A 20,225-nucleotide genomic window follows, 5' to 3' on the forward strand; every position below is an offset into this window, starting at 1 on the left:
CTGTGAATAACTGTCTATATATAATTATTTTGCTTCTCCCTAAACAGTGAAGAGTTTACAAAACATTTGAAAAGGTGGAATTTAAAATATTAAAGAGTGATATGTGAGTAATAAGGAATATTAATGAATGCAATGCTCCCTGTTCTCTGTCACTATTTCTAATTGGAAATAAAGATGTCTTGATATATTTTTGCACCCGCATTTCACTTGTTAATAGCACCAACCTATTTTTGGTTCACAATTATTGAATTTCCCTCTCTCTCTCTCTCTCTCTCTCTCTCTCTCTCTCTCTCTCTCGCTGTGAGTGAGTGTGTTCTCTACATTGCATGTTTTTTGGAACAACCTATAACATAAGCATAGCTGAGATGTTGTCTCAGTGTCAGCTCCTGTGGGGAGGCACACTTATCCAAACACTAGTAAATCAGATAGTTATTGCAAAACTGCAAACACAACTGCAGAAAAATCAGGGAAAGACAGAGTGACCTAATTTTATTGAATATCTGGAAACCCCTTTATAAAGCCTTTTTTGGCGGGGTGAGAAACATTTAGACTCATGTTATATTTTCTCCCTGTTTCATACATACACAGCCAAATAACAACATGTTTTCTGTAATAACACTTTACCTGAAAAAATTTAAATCTATTAATTTTCCTCAGACTTCCCTTTAGAATGGAAATAATAGGAAATAGAGACAGGGCTGATAAGGAAAAGCAAAATGACAGGTATAAGGTTAAATAGGATGACCATTATTGTGTCTATAGTTGAAACTCAAGTGGTCAGGAATAATCATTAGAAATAATTTGATACCATGAAGACTGGTTCAATCTACTCACCTACAGTCAGAAATGGGTTTTTGTTCTACTGTAAGATTAACAACAAAACTTCAATTAATCACCCTTCCAGGTGCCTCTTCCTTTTGAAGTATGCATCTGAGAGCTTGAATACAATTTCTTGGTTATTCCCCAAACATCTTAGAACTGACAACACTTTCACTGAGTAATTTGCTAATTACCCAGGGACCATTTGATTTCCCTACTGAGAAATTATATTATACAGCATTTAATTTAATTTCTCTTATTAAATTTAACTTAAAATATTCAAATAATTTAATGCATCTTATTTTTTTGCATCCTATATTTTGATGTTTTATTCACATAAAGTTCCTCAGTTCCCACCATGTGTTGAGACACGTTTTATGTTTCTGTATGGAGGACAATTTAAACATTCACAATGGTGACTTTTAAAAATTAAAAGTTTACTATTGCAAACTTTTTATAATTGTTATTTATGAAATGAGAATAAAGGATAGGTTAATGGTAGATCTGAAATCATCAGGAAGCCAGCAGTTCTATTCATGCACTTTTTTCCTCATACATACTTCTACCATAAAATTGATATAGGTACCTGAAATATAAGTATCCTTATAAAGTAAATATGTCAAAATTTTTACCATACAAGGTCATTTTTATGCTTTTTCGATAGGTAAAGCTTTTCTTGAAGTCTAGTTTATGACTTATGCATGTTTTATTATTTTGCTTAATTTCATTGAATAAAATTGTGATAATCTTTGATAGAAACCATTTTTTGTACATTTATTATATGGCAATCAACCTTCAGTTAGTTATGTTACTTATGTCTTCCTCTGAGCTTAAAAATCTTTGTTCATTTTACTTCAATATTAAATATTTTTGAAATCTGTGGGCATACGATTGGGAGACTTGATTCTCTGTGGACAGACACTCGTCTTTTTACATTTCCTGTTGTTTTCCTATTTTCTGGGGTGTGACTGAATGCATTTACATCATAGACACAAGGGGGAGGGAGGAGGCAGCAGATAGGATGTGGGGGTTGATGGAGGGTTAACCAGGAAGTAGGATATCATTTGAGATGTAAATGAATGGAATGATTAATACAAAAAAATTAAAAAAAAATAATTTGCAAGAATTTGGGCCAGAATGTGAGCAGAAGTGGCAGTCCCCTCTAAGCTCTCAGAATTGTCTGCACTTCTGACTGTCCAGCTTCTCCCCCGTGGGAGTTAGATAGAGAAAGCTGTTCAGTTCTAGTTACAGTCAGAAATCAGAAGTGTCCTTTTTCAGATGACTTCTGCCTTTATGTGTCCTTTATGTGTCCTGAGAATACCAGGTGGGTCACTTGGAACTGACCTCTGCAGTCAGGTGTGCAGGTGCCCCTGGTGACTGGCTTTCGGCCTCTAATTTTTCATAAGCTCCATTTAACCTTTATTGATTGGGACTTAACTAACACTTCTCCCAAAAGACATTGTTTATAGAACAAAAAATGCTGAATTACATAGGAATTTAATACTAATTTATTCATCAATCAAAGGACATTATAGATAAGACACCATATAGTATACATGATTATCACACTTTTGGTTGTCCACTAGAATTTGATGTAAGACTCTAGTGCTGAACACATACTTTGATCACAGGACAAGGAGAAATGAAGTTGATACTGATCTGAAGTCTTCTCTATTGGCTTTTATAGTGCCTCAAGGTGTTCTTTTGGCTACTGAGATATAAAAGCTATCAACTGGTTTACCAAGTTGTGATCACTATGAATTATAATAATGACCACTGTGGCAAGATACAAACATCTGTGCAATAGTGTTTTCAGTATTATAGAATTAACAGTTTTCATAAGGTAGAGGTGAGTGCAGATATGATGGAGGGATTTGTGGAGAGGTATCCAGGAAGGGGGAAAGCATTTGAAATGGATAAGTGCATCACTTACACTTAACTGAAAATGTTTCTTCTCTTTTCAATAGATGATAGTTTATATAAAAACTCACAAGTCAAAGTAAGGAGAATGAGTGTCATTTGTGCTTAATTACTGAGAATAACCTCAGAGAGAGGGACAGAAACTAATAGGAGTCATTGTTTCAGGATGACAGCTGCAAAATCTGGACCTGACAAGGCTATTGTTCTCATGAAGTCACAATAGTTTTGATGTCCTAAGTTCATGTAGGAAGTATTCTCACAGAGATAGTGGAGGATCATGTGAGGCCATACTCCTATCTGAGGTGCTGTTGAATGGTGTTTGTTGCTAGCTATAGAAACATAAATTTTCTTCAGCCATGGGGTTCAGTAGGTTTTCTGTTATCCTATACCCATTACGTATATTATTTGAGAAAAATTGCTTCCCTGTGATTATTTTAACATGTGACATAAATATTTTCTTTGGATTTACCTACACCTCAAGGCAACTTGCATCCTTCTTCTTCTTTCCCTGCTCACCTTCTTAATTCAGATAGTTAGTTACCTTTCTACATTTTTATGTCTATAAAATTGCCAAAGTAGCATTTTTATAGCATTTTTTAGCATTTGGGTTTGACTTACTTTATTTAACATTATGATCTCCAGAATGGTGATGATAAACACTTCCAGGTCAGATGAAACCCACAGATGGAGAAGGCCTTGTAACCTTCCTTCTGCAGAATTCAGCCTAAGGATGACTACAAATACACAAGTACAATGGAGATGGATGAAAGCAAATTAAATGCTGAGGATATCAATATTGTCAAGTCATTGTCATATGTACCTGAGCAGATCAAAGTAAACAAAGGAAGGCTGTTATTGTAGAAATGATGGATGCCATGCCCACAGAAGGAATCAATCAAATTTTTGATGGTGATTGTCATGGGGATTGTTATCAGTGCCCAGTATACTTTCTGAGAAATGACTGTATATATCAGTGATTTGCAAATGTCTATATAGCTATCATAGGCAAAAACTGTTACACATAAAAAATGAACTAATGATGAAGATCATGTACAATGATGGCACAACAGTGTTAGAGGATGGTATTTTCATTTGCTTAAAATTTCCCAACATTCTGTGTAACATAGCAGTTGAGAAAAGAAAATCAGAGAAGCCTTAATCTAAGAAAACAGGGCATGGGTGTTTGTAGCCTGTTGTTCAGTATGTTTTTAATGATCATGAGCAGATTACCCAAAGTAAAAATGACATAGAAGGCAGAACAGAATGGAGGAGAATATACTACACAGTAGTCAGTGACAGCCATAAGAATGGAAGCATTCAAAATGTCTTTGACTTTAAAAAATTGTGTCCTTACTCTATTTTGCTTTTTATAAACTTTACACCATGTTTAGATGACTTTATAGTGACCAAATTATAATTTAAATGGGTTTTAGGTCTCCTGTATTTAACAAATTATTGATACACATAATGTATTCGTATCAGCCATAGTAACTTATCTAAAAAACTCGCCTTTGAATGTGATCATTCTGATTCTTTGCTTTGATGATTATAAGAATGTAATATAGAATTTAACAAGAATAAAGACAGAGGGCAATGTCATAAATAGTTTTTGCATATTAATAATAGCTGTGAAATGGCTGTTTTCTACCTTAAATTTTATATGATCTTAGAGTGTCATTATGTGCATTTTGTCTGCATGTTTTTGTTGGTTATGTTTGTTCTGAAAATTAATACCTTTTATTTCTTAACTAAATGTTGAAAAATTATGAGACGGGAAATAATACATGAGAAGAAGTGATTGCATATGCAGAAAAATATCATTACAATAAAGTGTGGAGACATTTACTCCAGCAATATGTCTGCTTCTATAATTTCCAGAGGTCTGTGTGATCTAGCTGGAATATCGATTTGCTCTTAGTACATACCTTAATCCTTCTTCCTGGAATCTTTTAGTACACATCTTTAATCCCAAGCAGTAATATCTAATTGAGGAGCACACAAAGTGACAAATCAGAGCAATATTTGACAGAATGACTCAGAGGTAGGATATATCCAACTCTCTGGGGAAAATGTATTTAACACCAGCACAGGGAGATGAATGCAGTTCATTCATTTCATGAGTAAGTCTGGAGTTGAGTCAGTTAGGAGTTAATACAGTAAGTACAAAGCTGTGCAGATGAATTCACTCATGAATTGATGCTGTTCAGTGCAGGTAAGCAGGGGCAATTGAAATAAAAAAAATAAGAAGAAGCCAGAAGATTAGAATAGGCTGGCACAGTTAGTTTGAGAATAAACAGAACAATTCAGTCAGAAGCCAAGAGACATAAGGTTGAATTAGTAAGCTTAGAGAAGAGTTTTGAACCAATTGAACCAGCTAGCCAGAGTTCAGAAAGTTCACAAAAGGATAAGCTTATTCAACAGAAAGCCTCCAAGGTAATTACATATAACAAATAAGAGTTACTTTTACATTTGACAAACAATATAAAATAAGATTGTGAAAACAGTTCAACTTGTGCTAGCATCTATTTCAAAATTAGTTTTGCTAAGTTACCAAAATAATGGGTTTTATTGTGATATTTTGCCTTTTGATGATTTTCTTCCTTTACACAAATAGCTTTCCTTTCAGGATTTGTACATATATAATATGTGAATAAATATGTGAAAACTTATATAGTCAACTCTCTACATCTATCTATTTATCTATCTACCTATTATCTATCTATCTATCTATCTATCTATCTATCTATCATCTATAAGAAACAAAGTATTTTGTTATAGCCCTCCTTTTTTTTCAGAGAAGCAAGTTTTATTCCTATTTAATAACACAGGTTTCTTTTCTTCACTGAGAAGGGGCTATAGTAGTCTCAGGGCATGAAGTTATAGCCCTCCTTATATTCTTTTTATTCTTTAAAATATTTACCAACAAAATTTTATTTTCACTGCTTCTGCAATCTTCAAAAGTGAAACCATGAAATGTGTACAATTTTCCTTATGTCTTCCTTTGTTCTGAATATTTTCTACATATATTTATTCTTCGATAAACATCATTGAGTCACTTTGGGCACGTGTTCCACAATGTTCATAGCATTGAACATTGCCATTGATAGCCAAAAGCTGGAAACAACCCAAATGTCCTACAGCAGAAGAATGGATGCAGAAAATTTGGTTGATTTGCACAATGAAATACTACTCAGCTTTAGGAATGAGGATATCATCAATTTTGTATGTAAATGGATGGAACTAGAAAATATCATCCTGAGTGAGGTAACTCAGACACAAAAGGACATACATCACATGTACTTACTCATAAGTGGATATTTGCCAAAAAAGTAGAGAATACCCAGAATACAATCCACAGAACTCCAGAAGGTTAACAAGCCGAAGGTCTCAAGTGAGGATGCCTCGATCCCACTTAGGAAGGAGAAGAAAGCAATCAAAATAGGGGGGAAGGAAGGAGGGACATGAGTGGGAAAAATGACTTGGAGGGGAAGAGGGGAACTTGATCAGGCATTTGGGGAGTGGGGAGTGAAGTGTTGAGGGTCAGCAGAGAGAATTGAAACAGGCAGCATTGGAAGGTAAGACGTAGGGGGACACTCTAGAATGCATGAGAGACCTGGGAAGTGAGAGATTCTCAGGAATCAAAAGGAGGAACCTTAGATGAAATGCCCTACATTGGTGAGAGGGAACTTGTAGAGTCTACCTCCAGTAAAAGGACAGGTCATCAAGTAAGTGGAGGGATGGGTTTGCCATGCCACAATCAAAAATTCTGACTGAGAATTGTTCCTGTCTGAAAGAACTGCAGGAACAATAAGTGGGAAGAACCGGATGAAAAGGAGGTCCAATGACAGGCTCAAATTGAGATCCATGTCAGGGTGCATCCCCAAGGTCTGACACCATTATTGATCTATGTTGTGCTTACAAACAGGGTCCTATCATGACAGCCCTCTGAAAGGCCTAATAAGCACCTGAAAGTGTCAGATGCAAATATTTACACCCAACCAACAGATAGAAGCTGGTGAACCCTGTGGCTGAATTAGTGTATAACAGGAAGAAGCTGTGGAGAAGGGCAAACCTATAACTGAGACTGGGAGCAGCAGTCTCAGTTAACCTGGATCCCTGGATCTCTCAGAAACTGAACCACCAACCAGGCATACACCAACTGATAAGAGGGTCCCAATGCATTTATAGTAGAAGACTTCCAGATCTGGGCTTAGGCAGAGAAGTTACACCTAACCCTTGAGAGACTTGGGGTCTGAGGGTGTGGGGAGATTTGGTAGAGTGGGGTATGGGGATATCCTATTGGAAAAGGGGAGACAGTAGCATACGATGTGTAACAGTTGAGGGATGAATCAGGCAGGGAATAAAGTTTGGACTAAAGAATAAAAAAATAAAATAAACCAAAGGAAATTTAGGGGCAAAGAGTGAAACAGAGAATAAAGGAAAAAACATCCAGAGACTGCCCAACAATCCCATCTGCAAACACCAAATCCAGACACTATTGTTTATACCAAGAAGTTCTTACTGACATGAACCTATCCCCTGAGAGGCTCTGCCAGCACTTGACCAAAACAGATCATTGGACTGAACATGGGGACTCCAATGGAAGAGTTGGGGGAAGGGATTAGGAGCAGAAATGGATTGCAATCCCATAAGAAGAAGAATATCAATTAACTGAACCACCCAGAACTCCCAGGGACTGAACCATTAACCAAAGAATATACACCTGGAAGAACCCATGGCTCCAGCTACATATGTTGCAGAGAATTGCTTTATCTGGCATCAATGGGAAGGGTGGCCCAAGGTCCTATGTAGGCTCCTTGCACCATGTTAGGGGCATTTTTTGAGTGCTGACGTAGGAATGGGGAAACACTGTCATAGAGGCAGGAGGAAGAGGAATGGTATGAGGGCTTTGTGGAGGGGAAGCTGGGAAGGGGGACAACATTTGAAATGTACAAAAATAAAGTAACCAATAAAAAACACAAAACCCAAAGGAACACAAGTGATTCTTTTGTGAGATCAATTGCATTTGGCTTTTCACATATCCAATACCTAGTTGTACTGAACACTTTTTTCAGTATTTATCTTTTTCTGAAAAATAATGCTTTTGTTACATACTTTATCATTAAGAGTAAAATAAATGCACAATCAAATATTAAAGATAGATGAGTGAATAACATTTTGCAAAAAAAAATGAAGCACTTAACTATCTACAATAGTTTCTCAGAAACTGTCTGTTGCTAGATATTGATATCCCTAAGAAATAATGCTCAAAAATCTCCAGTCATGCTAAAGTTCTCTCGTTGTCAATTATGACATTTTCATACTAAGAATTAAACTCATGATTTTGTCCTTGTGATGAAATAACTCTACCATAAGCCATTGCTTAAGCTCTCTGCTTACCCTTGCACTATATTACATTCTATCTTTGAAAAATAATTTTAACGTGTAAATTACTTATTATTTTTTCAGTTAGGTAAATAAAGATGGGATAAGACAATAAAAATAAATCTAAAAGCTTCTGAAGTTTTACATTCTGATATTTACCAACAACATCTTTGAAGAACAATGATTATTTTTAAAAAAGGAAGGAAATCTTTTAAGTAAAAAATTATCACTAAAATTTTATATAAGATTGAATCGTTTGCATGGATTTTTTAGGAATTCTTTCAATGCACACTTTACATCCTTGTTCCTAAAGCTATAGATGACAGGGTTCAACATTGGTATTACTAAGGTGTAGAACACAGAGGCCATCTTGTCAGTGTCTAAGGAGTGATTAGTCCGTGGTTGTAGGTACATGAAGAGAAGTGTACCGTAGAACACAGTGACAGCCATCATGTGGGAAGCACAAGTGGAGAAGGCTTTCTTCCTTCCTTCAGATGAACGGATCCTCAAAATTGCAAGTATTATGTTGAAATAGGATATAAGAACAATGATCATTGAGAAAAAAAGGTTTGTTGCTGAGAAAAAAAATACAACAGTTTCTGGAAGGTGAGTGTCGGAGCAGGACAGAGCTAATAATGGGACATTGTCACAGTAAAAGTGGTTGATTACATTGGAAGAGCAATAAGAAACAGAGAACACACAAGGTGTCACAACAATGGCTGTGACAAAACTAAAGAGGTATGTGAAAAACACCAGCAGAAGGCAGACCCGTCGAGACACCACCACCATATAGAGCAGTGGGTTGCAGATGGCCACATAGCGGTCATAGGCCATCACAGCAAGCATGAAGATCTCTGCTACAATGAAAACGAGGAATCCCCCTAGCTGCGTGGCACATTCATAATATAAGGTAGTTTTCTCTGTGACTAAGAAGTTGACCAGCATTTTAGGAGCAATGACAGTGGAGTTGCCGAAGTTGATGACCGCCAAGTGTCTGAGGAAAAAGTACATGGGTGTTTGCAGTCGTGAGTCCACAGTGGTGAGGGTGATGATGCCCAGGTTCCCTGCAGCTGTCAGAAGGTAAATGACCAAGAAGAGAAAGAAAAGTGGTACCTGAAGTTCCGGACGGTCAGATACCCCCATGAGTATAAACTCTGTTACATGAGTGAGATTCCCTGGAGCCATTATAGGTTCATCTTTTAATGTGGAAAATAAAATATTTACAGATCACTATTTTCGTCTGTCTTATATAATAGATTATTAAATGTCTCATTATAAGCCATTTTATTTAGAAAGACAAATATAAAACATATTAAATCATACTATTTTCCCTTATCTGTATATAAATGAGAAACCTCAAAGAGCACTATGTATGTGCACACACACACATTCTTACAAACACACACATGCACACACACACACACACACACACACACACACACACACACACACACACACACACACACACCACTTCTGTTTCAGTTACAAAAATAAGCAGATCTGAGGATTGGAGCAGAAGTGACTGGGTTATTCGGTTGTTAGCTTTGCATATTTTGGGCTTTGCTCATTGATTCCTCTTACTTCTTTGATCCAATTTACTGCAAACACATGTATTCCTTGTTATCTTCGTTCAAATATCTAAAATTTTAAAACACAATTCATTTCTTTTGCCGATTCATCCAGTCTTGCTATGCTGTTCTGGCTTCTAGTTAATTTACATCCTATTACGTCCTTCCTGCATTTTTCTGGCCTTTCCATTAGAGTTTAATAACCTAAATTGTTTTTAAGAATTTCAATTTAGCACTAACAGTATTTTCAAGACTGACACTCATTTTATGTCCCATTTTGTATGATAACCTGCAACCATCGCTCCAACTAACTTCTGGGTGCTTTGTCAGTTGGACAGTTTCTGCTAAATTTTAATTGCTCGAATTTGAATGTTAGAACACTAATTCTAAATTATTTTTATTTTTATATAACACTAAATCTCTATGCAATTATAGGTTAATTATATGTAGTTATTTATAATGCATTTATAATATAGTTATATATGTATTTTGATATAAGTTCCACACTGTTCTATAGGCTAACTTGGGAATATGTTTATTAGTATTTTTATATAATTTTCAATAAAATAAATTTTGTAAAATCTATGTAAAGCAGTAATGTTCTTTTAAAACATCTCTACTATGTGATTTTCTTTACTAAGACAAGTTTGATTAGTTGTTTAATCATTTTTTGGTGATTTTAAAAATAACTAATTTAGTTTTTATATTTTCTAAATTAAATGTTACAAAACAAATACAACAGTTATACATATATATATATGTATATGTATATATAATCTCAGTTACATTGCTGCTTTTCTGCTTCTAATAGTTTGGTGAATTTTTCTTGATAAATCCTAGCTTATTAATGATTTTCAAGCTTTAAATATCTATATCAAGTATATTTGTAAATTGAAAAATTAGAAAAAAAGAGTACATTGGTAAATAACTAAAAAATAGTAAAAAATAATGTATAATACATAAGAGTAATAAATTTGTACATTATGGAAATCTCATCAATTTAGTACAAATCCTTATATACAGACTGAATTTCACACTGTACCCTATAATTATGTGTAAAGCTTACATTTCAGTAAGATTAAATATCTTAAAAATTAGGGCATGTGGTATCAATTAATATTGTAGCAACAAAAATAGATATAAACCTACTGTGACTGCTTGAAAAGAGATGATTTGAATTTTTAGAATTCGTATACATGGGTTATGTCAACTCTCATCATATTTTGTGTCACAGCACTCTTCCTCCATAGATGTGATTGTTTCATTGGAAAGCAAGCTTCAGGTGCTTACATGATGTAATTTATTTTAATGCTACTATTTCCTCTCAAGTTGTTAAATATAAAATATCAAATGTCATTTCATTGGAACTCCAGTGCTTTTTACCAATGTAATCTCACGTTAACAAGAATCAATGGTGTCATCAACAGTTATTGTTTTGGCTAAAATATGTGCAATTATTTTTGAATGCAATTATTATTTTTTATATATTCAATATATTTAACTATTAAATCAATGGTATACTAAAACATAATTAACAACAGGGCCAATGGCATTATGATTTTGGTAAGCAAATATCACTGAAATAGCCACGTGTAGAACTACTAAGAATTCTAAATGTTCTCATCAGAATCTTGATTGAACTATCACTGGATGAGGTGTTTGAACTGTGCAAATTTTTACAAATTAGTTTTCAAGTAGAAATATGTAATTGGTGAACCATAAGAAGCTATCAACGACTGAAATTTTTTAATCTTCAGAATTTGATTTAGAAATGACATTATAAAATATTTCTTAATTATCTTCTGAGATTTCAATAGGTTATTCTACCAATTCTCAACACGTAAGAAATCATTTTTAATGTAAGTGTCCTGGGAGTCCAACTCAGGGCACTTTAGATAATATATTTATCAAAGAACTTATACCTAAGCTATAGAGATCTAACTTCATGAATTTTTCTGTAGTTTTCTTGATTCTGAATTGTGATCAAAACCATCAACTCTTAAGTAACAGGAAATCGTTCTACTATTGAGTAGACAACAATGCAAAAAATAAAGACCAAAAGAAAAGAAAGAAAGGAAGAAAGAAAAAAAGAAAGGAAGGAAGGAAGGAAGGAAGGAAGGAAGGAAGGAAGGAAGGAAGGCAGAGAACTCACCTTTTACTGTTAGTAACCTTGTAAGCAATTTTTGGAAACAAAGAATTATGTATGTGAGAGACTCATCAGATTTATCTTCTGTTGTGCCATTTCTATGACAGTTTATAAACCTCTCTATTCTCTATGGAAAAATACCACTTTACTCACAATCTCTCTGAACTAGCAGCCCATGCCAATTTTTCAGTAGAGACACTGGATATAAGTAATTAATATCGCTATCTTAGATCCAGCACACTTAGATCAGAAGCATGAATTCCTAGGAAAAGAAATTTCATTGTTGATCAAAAGGTTAAATGGTTTGTCAGATACCTGGACTCTGGATTTAGACCATGAAATAAATGAAATACTTCATACAACCTACCAATAAGAACAATCTATTAGGACCTACAACCAATATGATGGCCCTATGAAGATAAATGAACAGGTTTACACATGTCTGTCCTTAAAGATTAGCTCAATGAAATATATTTACATGTTTTCTGAAGTCCCTAAACATAACAAATTACTTCTCTAAGTAAATGCTTGATTCCAGAGGGAAAGGAAGACAAATGACAAGCTCATTAGCAAGTCCCCATGCATCTCTTCACAAAGGTGAAATATGAATGCTGTTTATGGCTTCCCCTGGATGTTTATGTTAGCAGGTAGATGTAATGATTACATCAATTTATTCTTTATTTTTTTGTGGTGTATCTCTGTACAACATTCTAATTTGAATAAGGTGGAAGTATTGAGACTGCAATAGGAAGAAGATCCAATTGTTAAAACCACAGTATATAGCCTAGATATTTAATTTCAATTAATTTTAAATTTTAGGGATAGAATAACTATAAATCTATTATTCTGCTCAAAGAGCAAACAAATGTATAAGAGACATAAAAACTATTTGCTCTATAGTATGTATAGTTGTGTCATGCATTACAAATTTGCTTAATTCTTCTAAAATTTGGGAAATAAACAATTTTTAGTTTGGCAAAACTTTTAATACTAAATTATTTTCTTAAATACCATTTAATAAATCCCTCCAATCAAGTCATCTACACTTAATTTCGGTAGGGATAGAGTTCTTTTTATTGAGTAACTATTCATTTCTTATTTTCCAATTATAATATTTTAATTTTTATCTTTTGAATGTCTTTTTTACTGGATATTTCATTATTTACTTTTCAAATGTTATTCCTTTTCCTAGTTTCCTGTCCATAAGCACCCCATTCCCTCCCCCTTCTTTTATAAGGGTGTTCCCCTTCCCATCCACCCCTTCTAATCTCCCCCTCTCCTGATACTCCCCTACTCTTGGGGCAACCTTTGCAGTACCAAGGGCTTCTCCTTCCAGTGGTGCCCAGCAAGACCATCTCTGCTACCTATGCAATTGGAGCCCTGGATACTCTGGTTGGTTGGCATTGTTGTTCTTATGGGGTTGCAAGTCCCTTCAGCTCTTTCAATCCTGTCTCTAATTCCTCCAACTGCAGTCCTGTTCTCAGTTCAGTGTTTTGCTGCTAGCATTTGCCTCTGTATTTGACATGTTCTGGCTGTGTCTCTCAGGAGAGTTTTTAAGATTTTGTTTTTGTTTTTTTTCTCTTTATTATATTATACTTTTATTGAAAACAATTTTGAATTTAAATATCTTCTTCTTCTCTCCCAATCCTTCCAATTTCTTTCCCCTCTCTAATCACGAAACGTTAATCTCTTTCTCAAAAACAAACAAAAACCCCAAAATATATAAGAAGAAAACCAAGAAAAAAATAAAACCAAATCTTGAATGAAACAGCAACAACAAAATCTACCAAAGTGTTATGAAATCAAAGCACACAACAAAACTGTGGAGAGCATTATATGTTGGTGAACTACTCATACAACCAAAATTATAATCTTTACTTTTCATTATATATATAACCCAGATGCCCTTCAACAGAGGAATGGATACAGAAATGTGGTACATCTACACAATGGAATATTACTCAGCTATCAAAAACAATGACTTTATGAAATTCGTAGGCAAATGGTTGGAACTGGAAAATATCATCCTGAGTGAGGTAACCCAATCACAGAAAAACACATATGGTATGCACTCATTGATAAGTGGCTATTAGCCCAAATGCTTGATTTACCCTAGATGCCTAGAACAAATGAAACTCAAGAGGGATGATCAAAATGTGAATGCTTCACTCCTTCTTTAAAAGGGGAACAAGAATACCCTTGGCAGGGAAGAGAGAGGCAAAGATTAAAACAGACACAGAAGGAACACCCATTCAGAGCCTGCCCCACATGTGGCCCATACATATACAGCCATCCAATTAGACAAGATGGATGAAGCAAAGAAGTGCAGGCTGACAGGAGCCAGATGTAGATCGCTCCTGAGAGACACAGCCAGAATACAGCAAACACAGAGGCGAATGCCAGCAGCAAACCACTGAACTGAAAATAGGACCCCCATTGAAGGAATCAGAGAAAGAACTGGAAGAGCTTGAAGGGGCTCAAGACCCCATATGTACAACAATGCCAAGCAACCAGAGCTTCCAGGGACTAAGCCACTACCTAAAGACTATACGTGGACTGACCCTGGACTCTGACCTCATAGGTAGCAATGAATATCCTAGTAAGAGCACCAGTGAAAGGGGAAGCCCTGGGTCCTGCTAAGACTGAACCCCTAGTGAACTAGATTGTTGGGGGGAGGGCGGCAATGGGGTGAGGATGGGGAGGGGAACACCCATAAGGAAGGGGAGGGAGAAGGGGGATGTTTGCCCGGAAACCGGGAAAGGGAATAACACTCGAAATGTATATATGAAATATTCAAGTTAATAAATGTATATATGAATATATAAAAATTATATATATGAATATATAAAAATTATATATATATATGAACTTTATAAATTTGTGTGTGTGTGTGTACTATATTGAATAGATACAGGGAGAGTTGGCAGTCTTGTGTTGTCCCTGATTTTAATGGGATTGCTTCATGAATTTCACCATTTAATTTGATATTGGCTGTTGGTTTGCTATATATTGATTTTATCATGTTTATATATAGGCCTTGAGTTCAAGATCTCTCCAACACTTTTAACATGAAGGAGTGTTATATTTTGTCAAAGGCTTTTCAGCACCCAATGAGATGATCATGCAAATTTTTCTTTGAGTTTGTTTATTTTTTCAAATATGTATTCATATTTTCAAAATATAAACTATGCCTAATTTATTATTTAATTATAATTTTATTCTAACAAATTCAATTATTTAGTCATCAATTCTTTTAATTCCCTTTTAATCATATACTTTTTATTATTCCACAAAAATTTATCAGTGAATAGGAGGCACAGACATATATGGTACAATAGGCAAAGCATGTTATAAAACTTGAATAGGAAGTACTTTTGTAAACTTTGGGGGATTAGAAATCTACTATTACAATACGAGAGGATATATTTCTCTGCATATATTTTTGGACGTGGGTTAGACATACAGCACATTTTTAGTTGTGACATTATGTGTGTTTTCAATTTACTACAATAAAAGTCTGTACTGAAACCAATATTGCACTCACAGTTGCATGGGACTAAGTAAAGGATATCACTTCACCACAGAACGACAAGATAGCTACTTAATAGATTCAGACTCTATGTACAAGAATAAAGACGATACAGCATTTAAACAATTTTTGTCATTTTAATTTAGAGAATTTTTTAATGTACAAGATCAGACAACAAAAGTAAATATCAAGCTAATAAATGTAAATACAAAAACATTTGCACAAGTTTTTATAGCAGATTTTAAGCTTTTATCTGAATCGTTGAATACATTGACAAGCATATATACACTGAAAAAGAAAAAAAATAGACAATACAAAGAAGCTATAAGTTGTTTGAGTGACAATATATGTCAAATTAACAAGTACCAGAGGCAATGAAAGTAAGTATGATGACAAGAAAAAGGGAAGAATCCTAGTGTGCCTTCTAGGATGAGACATTTAATTAAGCAAGGTCTATGGTGAGTTACAAGCAAAGCACAGAACTTAGTTTTCCCTCACTTTGATGAATTTACATTTTCCCACAATGCATAGAAATGAATGAATGTGAAAAGCTAATGAAGATGTTTACATAAAAATGTAACACATTCGTTCATTAAGAAAATGTAATCAAGTACACAATTACCATTTAAGTCCTTGTCTACAGTATCTGTTTTGTTTGTTTGTTTTGCTTTGGTTTTTTTTTTTTAAAGAACAAAGCTATACTACTGAATCTTGTGATCTTTATGCTCTCCTAAGTATATTTTCTGTGATCCTATATCTTCTATTATTAGAAATGCAATCCAGCCGTCATCCTTTGTAATTTTTAAACATCTTTATGGAAAACAAAGAGTGAGGGACTCAACGCCTATATTGCTTTCAAAAGAAAACACGGTGTATTGTTTTCCGTGTCCTATGGAAAGCATCTTTTACATCTTTATTTCTAAAGCTGTAGATCAAAGGATTCAACATGGGGATGACCATGGTGTAAAATATTGAAGCCACTTTATCAGTGTCAAAGGAATGACTGGATTTGGGCTGCATATACATAAATATTAAAGTCCCATAGAAGACAGTCACCACTATCAGGTGGGACCCACAGGTAGAGAAAGCCTTGCGCCTGCCCTCAGCAGAGTTCATCCTGAGGATGGCTATAAATATTAGCAGGTAGGACACAAGAACAAGTAGAAGAGAGACAATCAAATGAAAAGCAGAAAAACACAACAACATCACTTCTATTTCTTGTGTATTTGAGCAGACTAAAGATAACAAAGGAAGACTGTCACAGTAGAAATGACTAATAACATTGGAGCCACAGAAAGACAAAGTGAAAATCTTAATTGTGATTAGAAGAGCCACAATTGAACAGTAAAGATAAGGGATGATTATGAGTACCCAGCATAGTCTTTTTGACATGATAACCATATACAACAGAGGCTTACAGATGGCCACATATCTATCATAGGACATTGCAGACAAAATATAAATTTCACAAGCAATGAACATACTAAAGAAAGTCAACTGGATAGCACAAAGATAAAATGATATTGTGTTTTGATCTACAAGAAAATTTTGTAACATTTTTGGTCCCACAGCTGTTGTATAACCAAGGTCTGTAGTAGCAAGGTGTCTGACAAAAAAGTACATGGGTGTATGCAGCCTGGAGTCAACTATGGTCAGGATGATCATGCCCAAGTTGCCAATCAGGGAGGTCAGATAAATGCTGAGGAATAGTCCAAATAATGGGGCTTGCAACTCAGAACGGTCAGTGATGCCCAGCAGGATGAATTCAGTCACCATTTCGAAGGTATGGTTCTCCATTCAGGTTTACAGGAAGTCCTGTCTTGAATAGAGACATTTGTACTGTGAATAGATTTCAAATATTATATTATTCAAAGTAGTTTCAATAAAATATCTCCAAATATTTTAATTTATTTTTAAAAAGTACTCTTTATCAAAGACATACATACTCCTATGCATATAAATACACACAGAGATGCAGACAAGTGGCTGGAAAGACACAGATATGAATCCTTTGTCCTCAATTAAAGTTTTAAGTAGATAATAATTTAACTCTTTAAAATAATATTTGCTTTTTCTAACTATTATGAGAAGAGTAAATTTAATTTAATATTAAGCATTTTCATCTAGAGAACATCTTCCTACACGTAATATCTAGCCAAAGAATCATTCAGCCTCATTGTCTATTATACTCTCAGAATGTGAGAATTTTGCTGTACAAACAGATGTACATCTCTAAATTAATGCATATGAAATTGTATGTATGTATATAATATAGAGAGAATATAAGATAAATTCTTTAAATTGCTAATAGTTGGATTTATTTGCACAAACATTGTTGAAATTTATTTTTCTTATGTTTTTGTTGCTGATATGATTACTATCACATTTTGGATTTTAATAATTTTATATTTGTGATTAGATATATGATGTATGTAAATAATAGTACATATACGTATACTTAGTCATAATACATAAACATATACAAATTGTAATACATATACATATACCTAATAATTTTTTTTACAAATGAACTTCCTCAGGTTTTATGTATAGATGTACCAAATCTTAACAAAAAAATGGAATATTTAGAGATGTTACCACAATCCATTTTGGTCAGATCTATGCATAAGTTTTGTATTGCACATTACAGAGAATTCTCTTGATTTAAAGAAACTAAATAGCATGTAAATAAGGGTACATGTGCAATCTGCTTACACAATACCTAGCATGTACAAATATTCTTTTGGGGAAATCAAGTGAGATGTGTAAAATACATTTTTAGCCTATATAAAATTAAGAGGTCCCTATATCGACTTTTCAAAACCTGAAGTAAAGGTAAATGATCCAACAAGTTTGTTCTTCCTGCCTATAGTCATTAAGACCATGAACATATGAATTTAAAACAGTCACTGAATATTCTATCCTACCTGAATGAATTTTCCTTATAAATGTGTGTGTAAATCATGTACAATAGAGTCTTATTTTCTTTTGTAAATCTGAAAAGATGAGCGAAGGTCAGGGAAACAGGGTATCTCCAAACTTCCATGGTCTGTATCTTTGCACAGAGGTAATTTTCATAGTTTCCTTTCATTTTTTAATTAACACTGTATTTATTACTAATAAACTTAATAAGGATATATATTTGATGAGAAAAGAGTTATTTTTAATAAAAGGGAAAAACAAAACATAGGAAATCTATGACAAATAGTATAAAAACCTCAAAAATTGTATCACCTTCGTATAAATTAGTATTTTTGAAAGAACACTTTAATTATAGTATAACTTACTTTGATATAGTGAATCAGACACAAACCATTAAAAACCTAGAAAAATATGAGTGATGCTGAAAATTTAAAAATTCATTAAAATTGGCTTATGAATGAATTCTCAGGATACCACATTGATTAAGAGGCAGTATATTATAATGGTAACTGTTTAGTAATAGCAATTCTAATCATGGCTGCCCATATTTAATGCTTTATACTGGATAAATCTTTACAGTAGAGAACACACCAAAAAATGTGCAATAAATTGGCATTTTCATGGATAAAAACAAGGGGCAGAAAATATTTGTTTGGTTAGTTCTCAGGAACATCTTGAATTTAACATAGAACTCAATATAATAAGGCATGCCTGAATAATGCCAATGTACCAGAGAGAAAGTCACAGGAGGGGAACAATTTTTACTTTTGATAAAAGACGTACATGTTGATGTTTTCTGAGTAAAGTAAGAAATAAAACGATTTACAACTGTAATCATGGTAGAAAGTGCAGCCTCTGAGTAAATAAAAGTAAAATCCCCCAGCAGTCACTTTGCTGTGTACAGCTGACTGTATTTAATTGACACTTCACTCACTTGACAGGTTGTTTTATAGTGTGGTTATCTGATAGTATTCCATTCTCTATTTATTCACTTCATCTATTAAGCATGCAAAATTATCAATTATTACATAACTGAAAATCACTTACTCTTGGTCCCTTTTGCATTGGTTTGATTTGCAATGATACAAAAGTAAAATTTTAAGTTCACTTAATATCAATTTTTCTTATACGTGAGGAGAGACAGGAATTTTTCATCTGAAGAGATTTGGAATTCAAAGAAAAGAAAAACATTGCTTAGTATAAATTATTTTCTTCACTGACACTTTAATGCTATTTTTCAAAACTCTAATCTCAGAAAATTATTTGTAGTTAGTACAAAAAGAAGAAGCTTTCCACTGTCATAAAGATATTTTGAGTATCCCTTGACGCTCAAGTAGTGGTTTTCACACCTATAGTGGAACAAAGGAATCTCTTACAAAAGGATCAATGTGAAGAGACATCTTTTCTCAGGTAAAATTACTGAGTATAGGGACTTGTATTTGAGAAAGACGATACAGAATGGAAGGGGAGAACTCACTCGTGAACTTGTCCTCTGATCCTTGCACATGTGCACTTACACATAATCAATTAATATATTGTAAAAATTTAAAAGATTAAAAAGTAACCATATAATCATATCTATACTTTTCCTCTACAAAAATCACTTATTAACATTTCAATTATTTAAGTTACTTTAACATAATGGATTTCATTATGATAATTTCATGAATATGTTTTGTCATGTATTGTTCTAATCTACCACCATATATAATATACAAATTTATATATATATATATATATGTATATATATATATGTATATATATATATATATATATGTGTGTGTGTGTGTGTGTGTGTGTGTGTGTGTGTATGAATCCTTTGGATTCTTTTCTTTATGCCAGATGTTTGACCACTAGGGGTTTATGACAATTTTTTTGTAAGGGATTCTAAGTAATTCTAGGAACAAATGTAATTTTGTATTGGTAAGAAATACTA

The 20,225-nt window shown here is 33.8% G+C and overlaps 2 protein-coding genes and 1 pseudogene across 2 annotated transcripts; all 3 read right to left on the reverse strand.

The window, feature by feature from the left end:
- Nucleotides 3,369–4,090, reverse strand: Or8ah1-ps1 (olfactory receptor family 8 subfamily AH member 1, pseudogene 1; annotated as a pseudogene).
- Nucleotides 8,362–9,309, reverse strand: Or8j3b (olfactory receptor family 8 subfamily J member 3B). The gene is given in 1 exon segment (NM_001000310.1): nucleotides 8,362–9,309. A coding segment is annotated over 1 exon segment (948 nt).
- Nucleotides 9,310–16,222: 6,913 nt separating this feature from the next.
- Or8k24 (olfactory receptor family 8 subfamily K member 24) lies at nucleotides 16,223–17,164 on the reverse strand. The gene is given in 1 exon segment (NM_001000681.1): nucleotides 16,223–17,164. A coding segment is annotated over 1 exon segment (942 nt).
- Nucleotides 17,165–20,225: the final 3,061 nt, after the last annotated feature.

Source organism: Rattus norvegicus, chromosome 3, assembly GCF_021556685.1.
Source record: "Rattus norvegicus strain SHRSP/BbbUtx chromosome 3, alternate assembly SHRSP_T2T, whole genome shotgun sequence".
Taxonomy (NCBI): domain Eukaryota; kingdom Metazoa; phylum Chordata; class Mammalia; order Rodentia; family Muridae; genus Rattus; species Rattus norvegicus.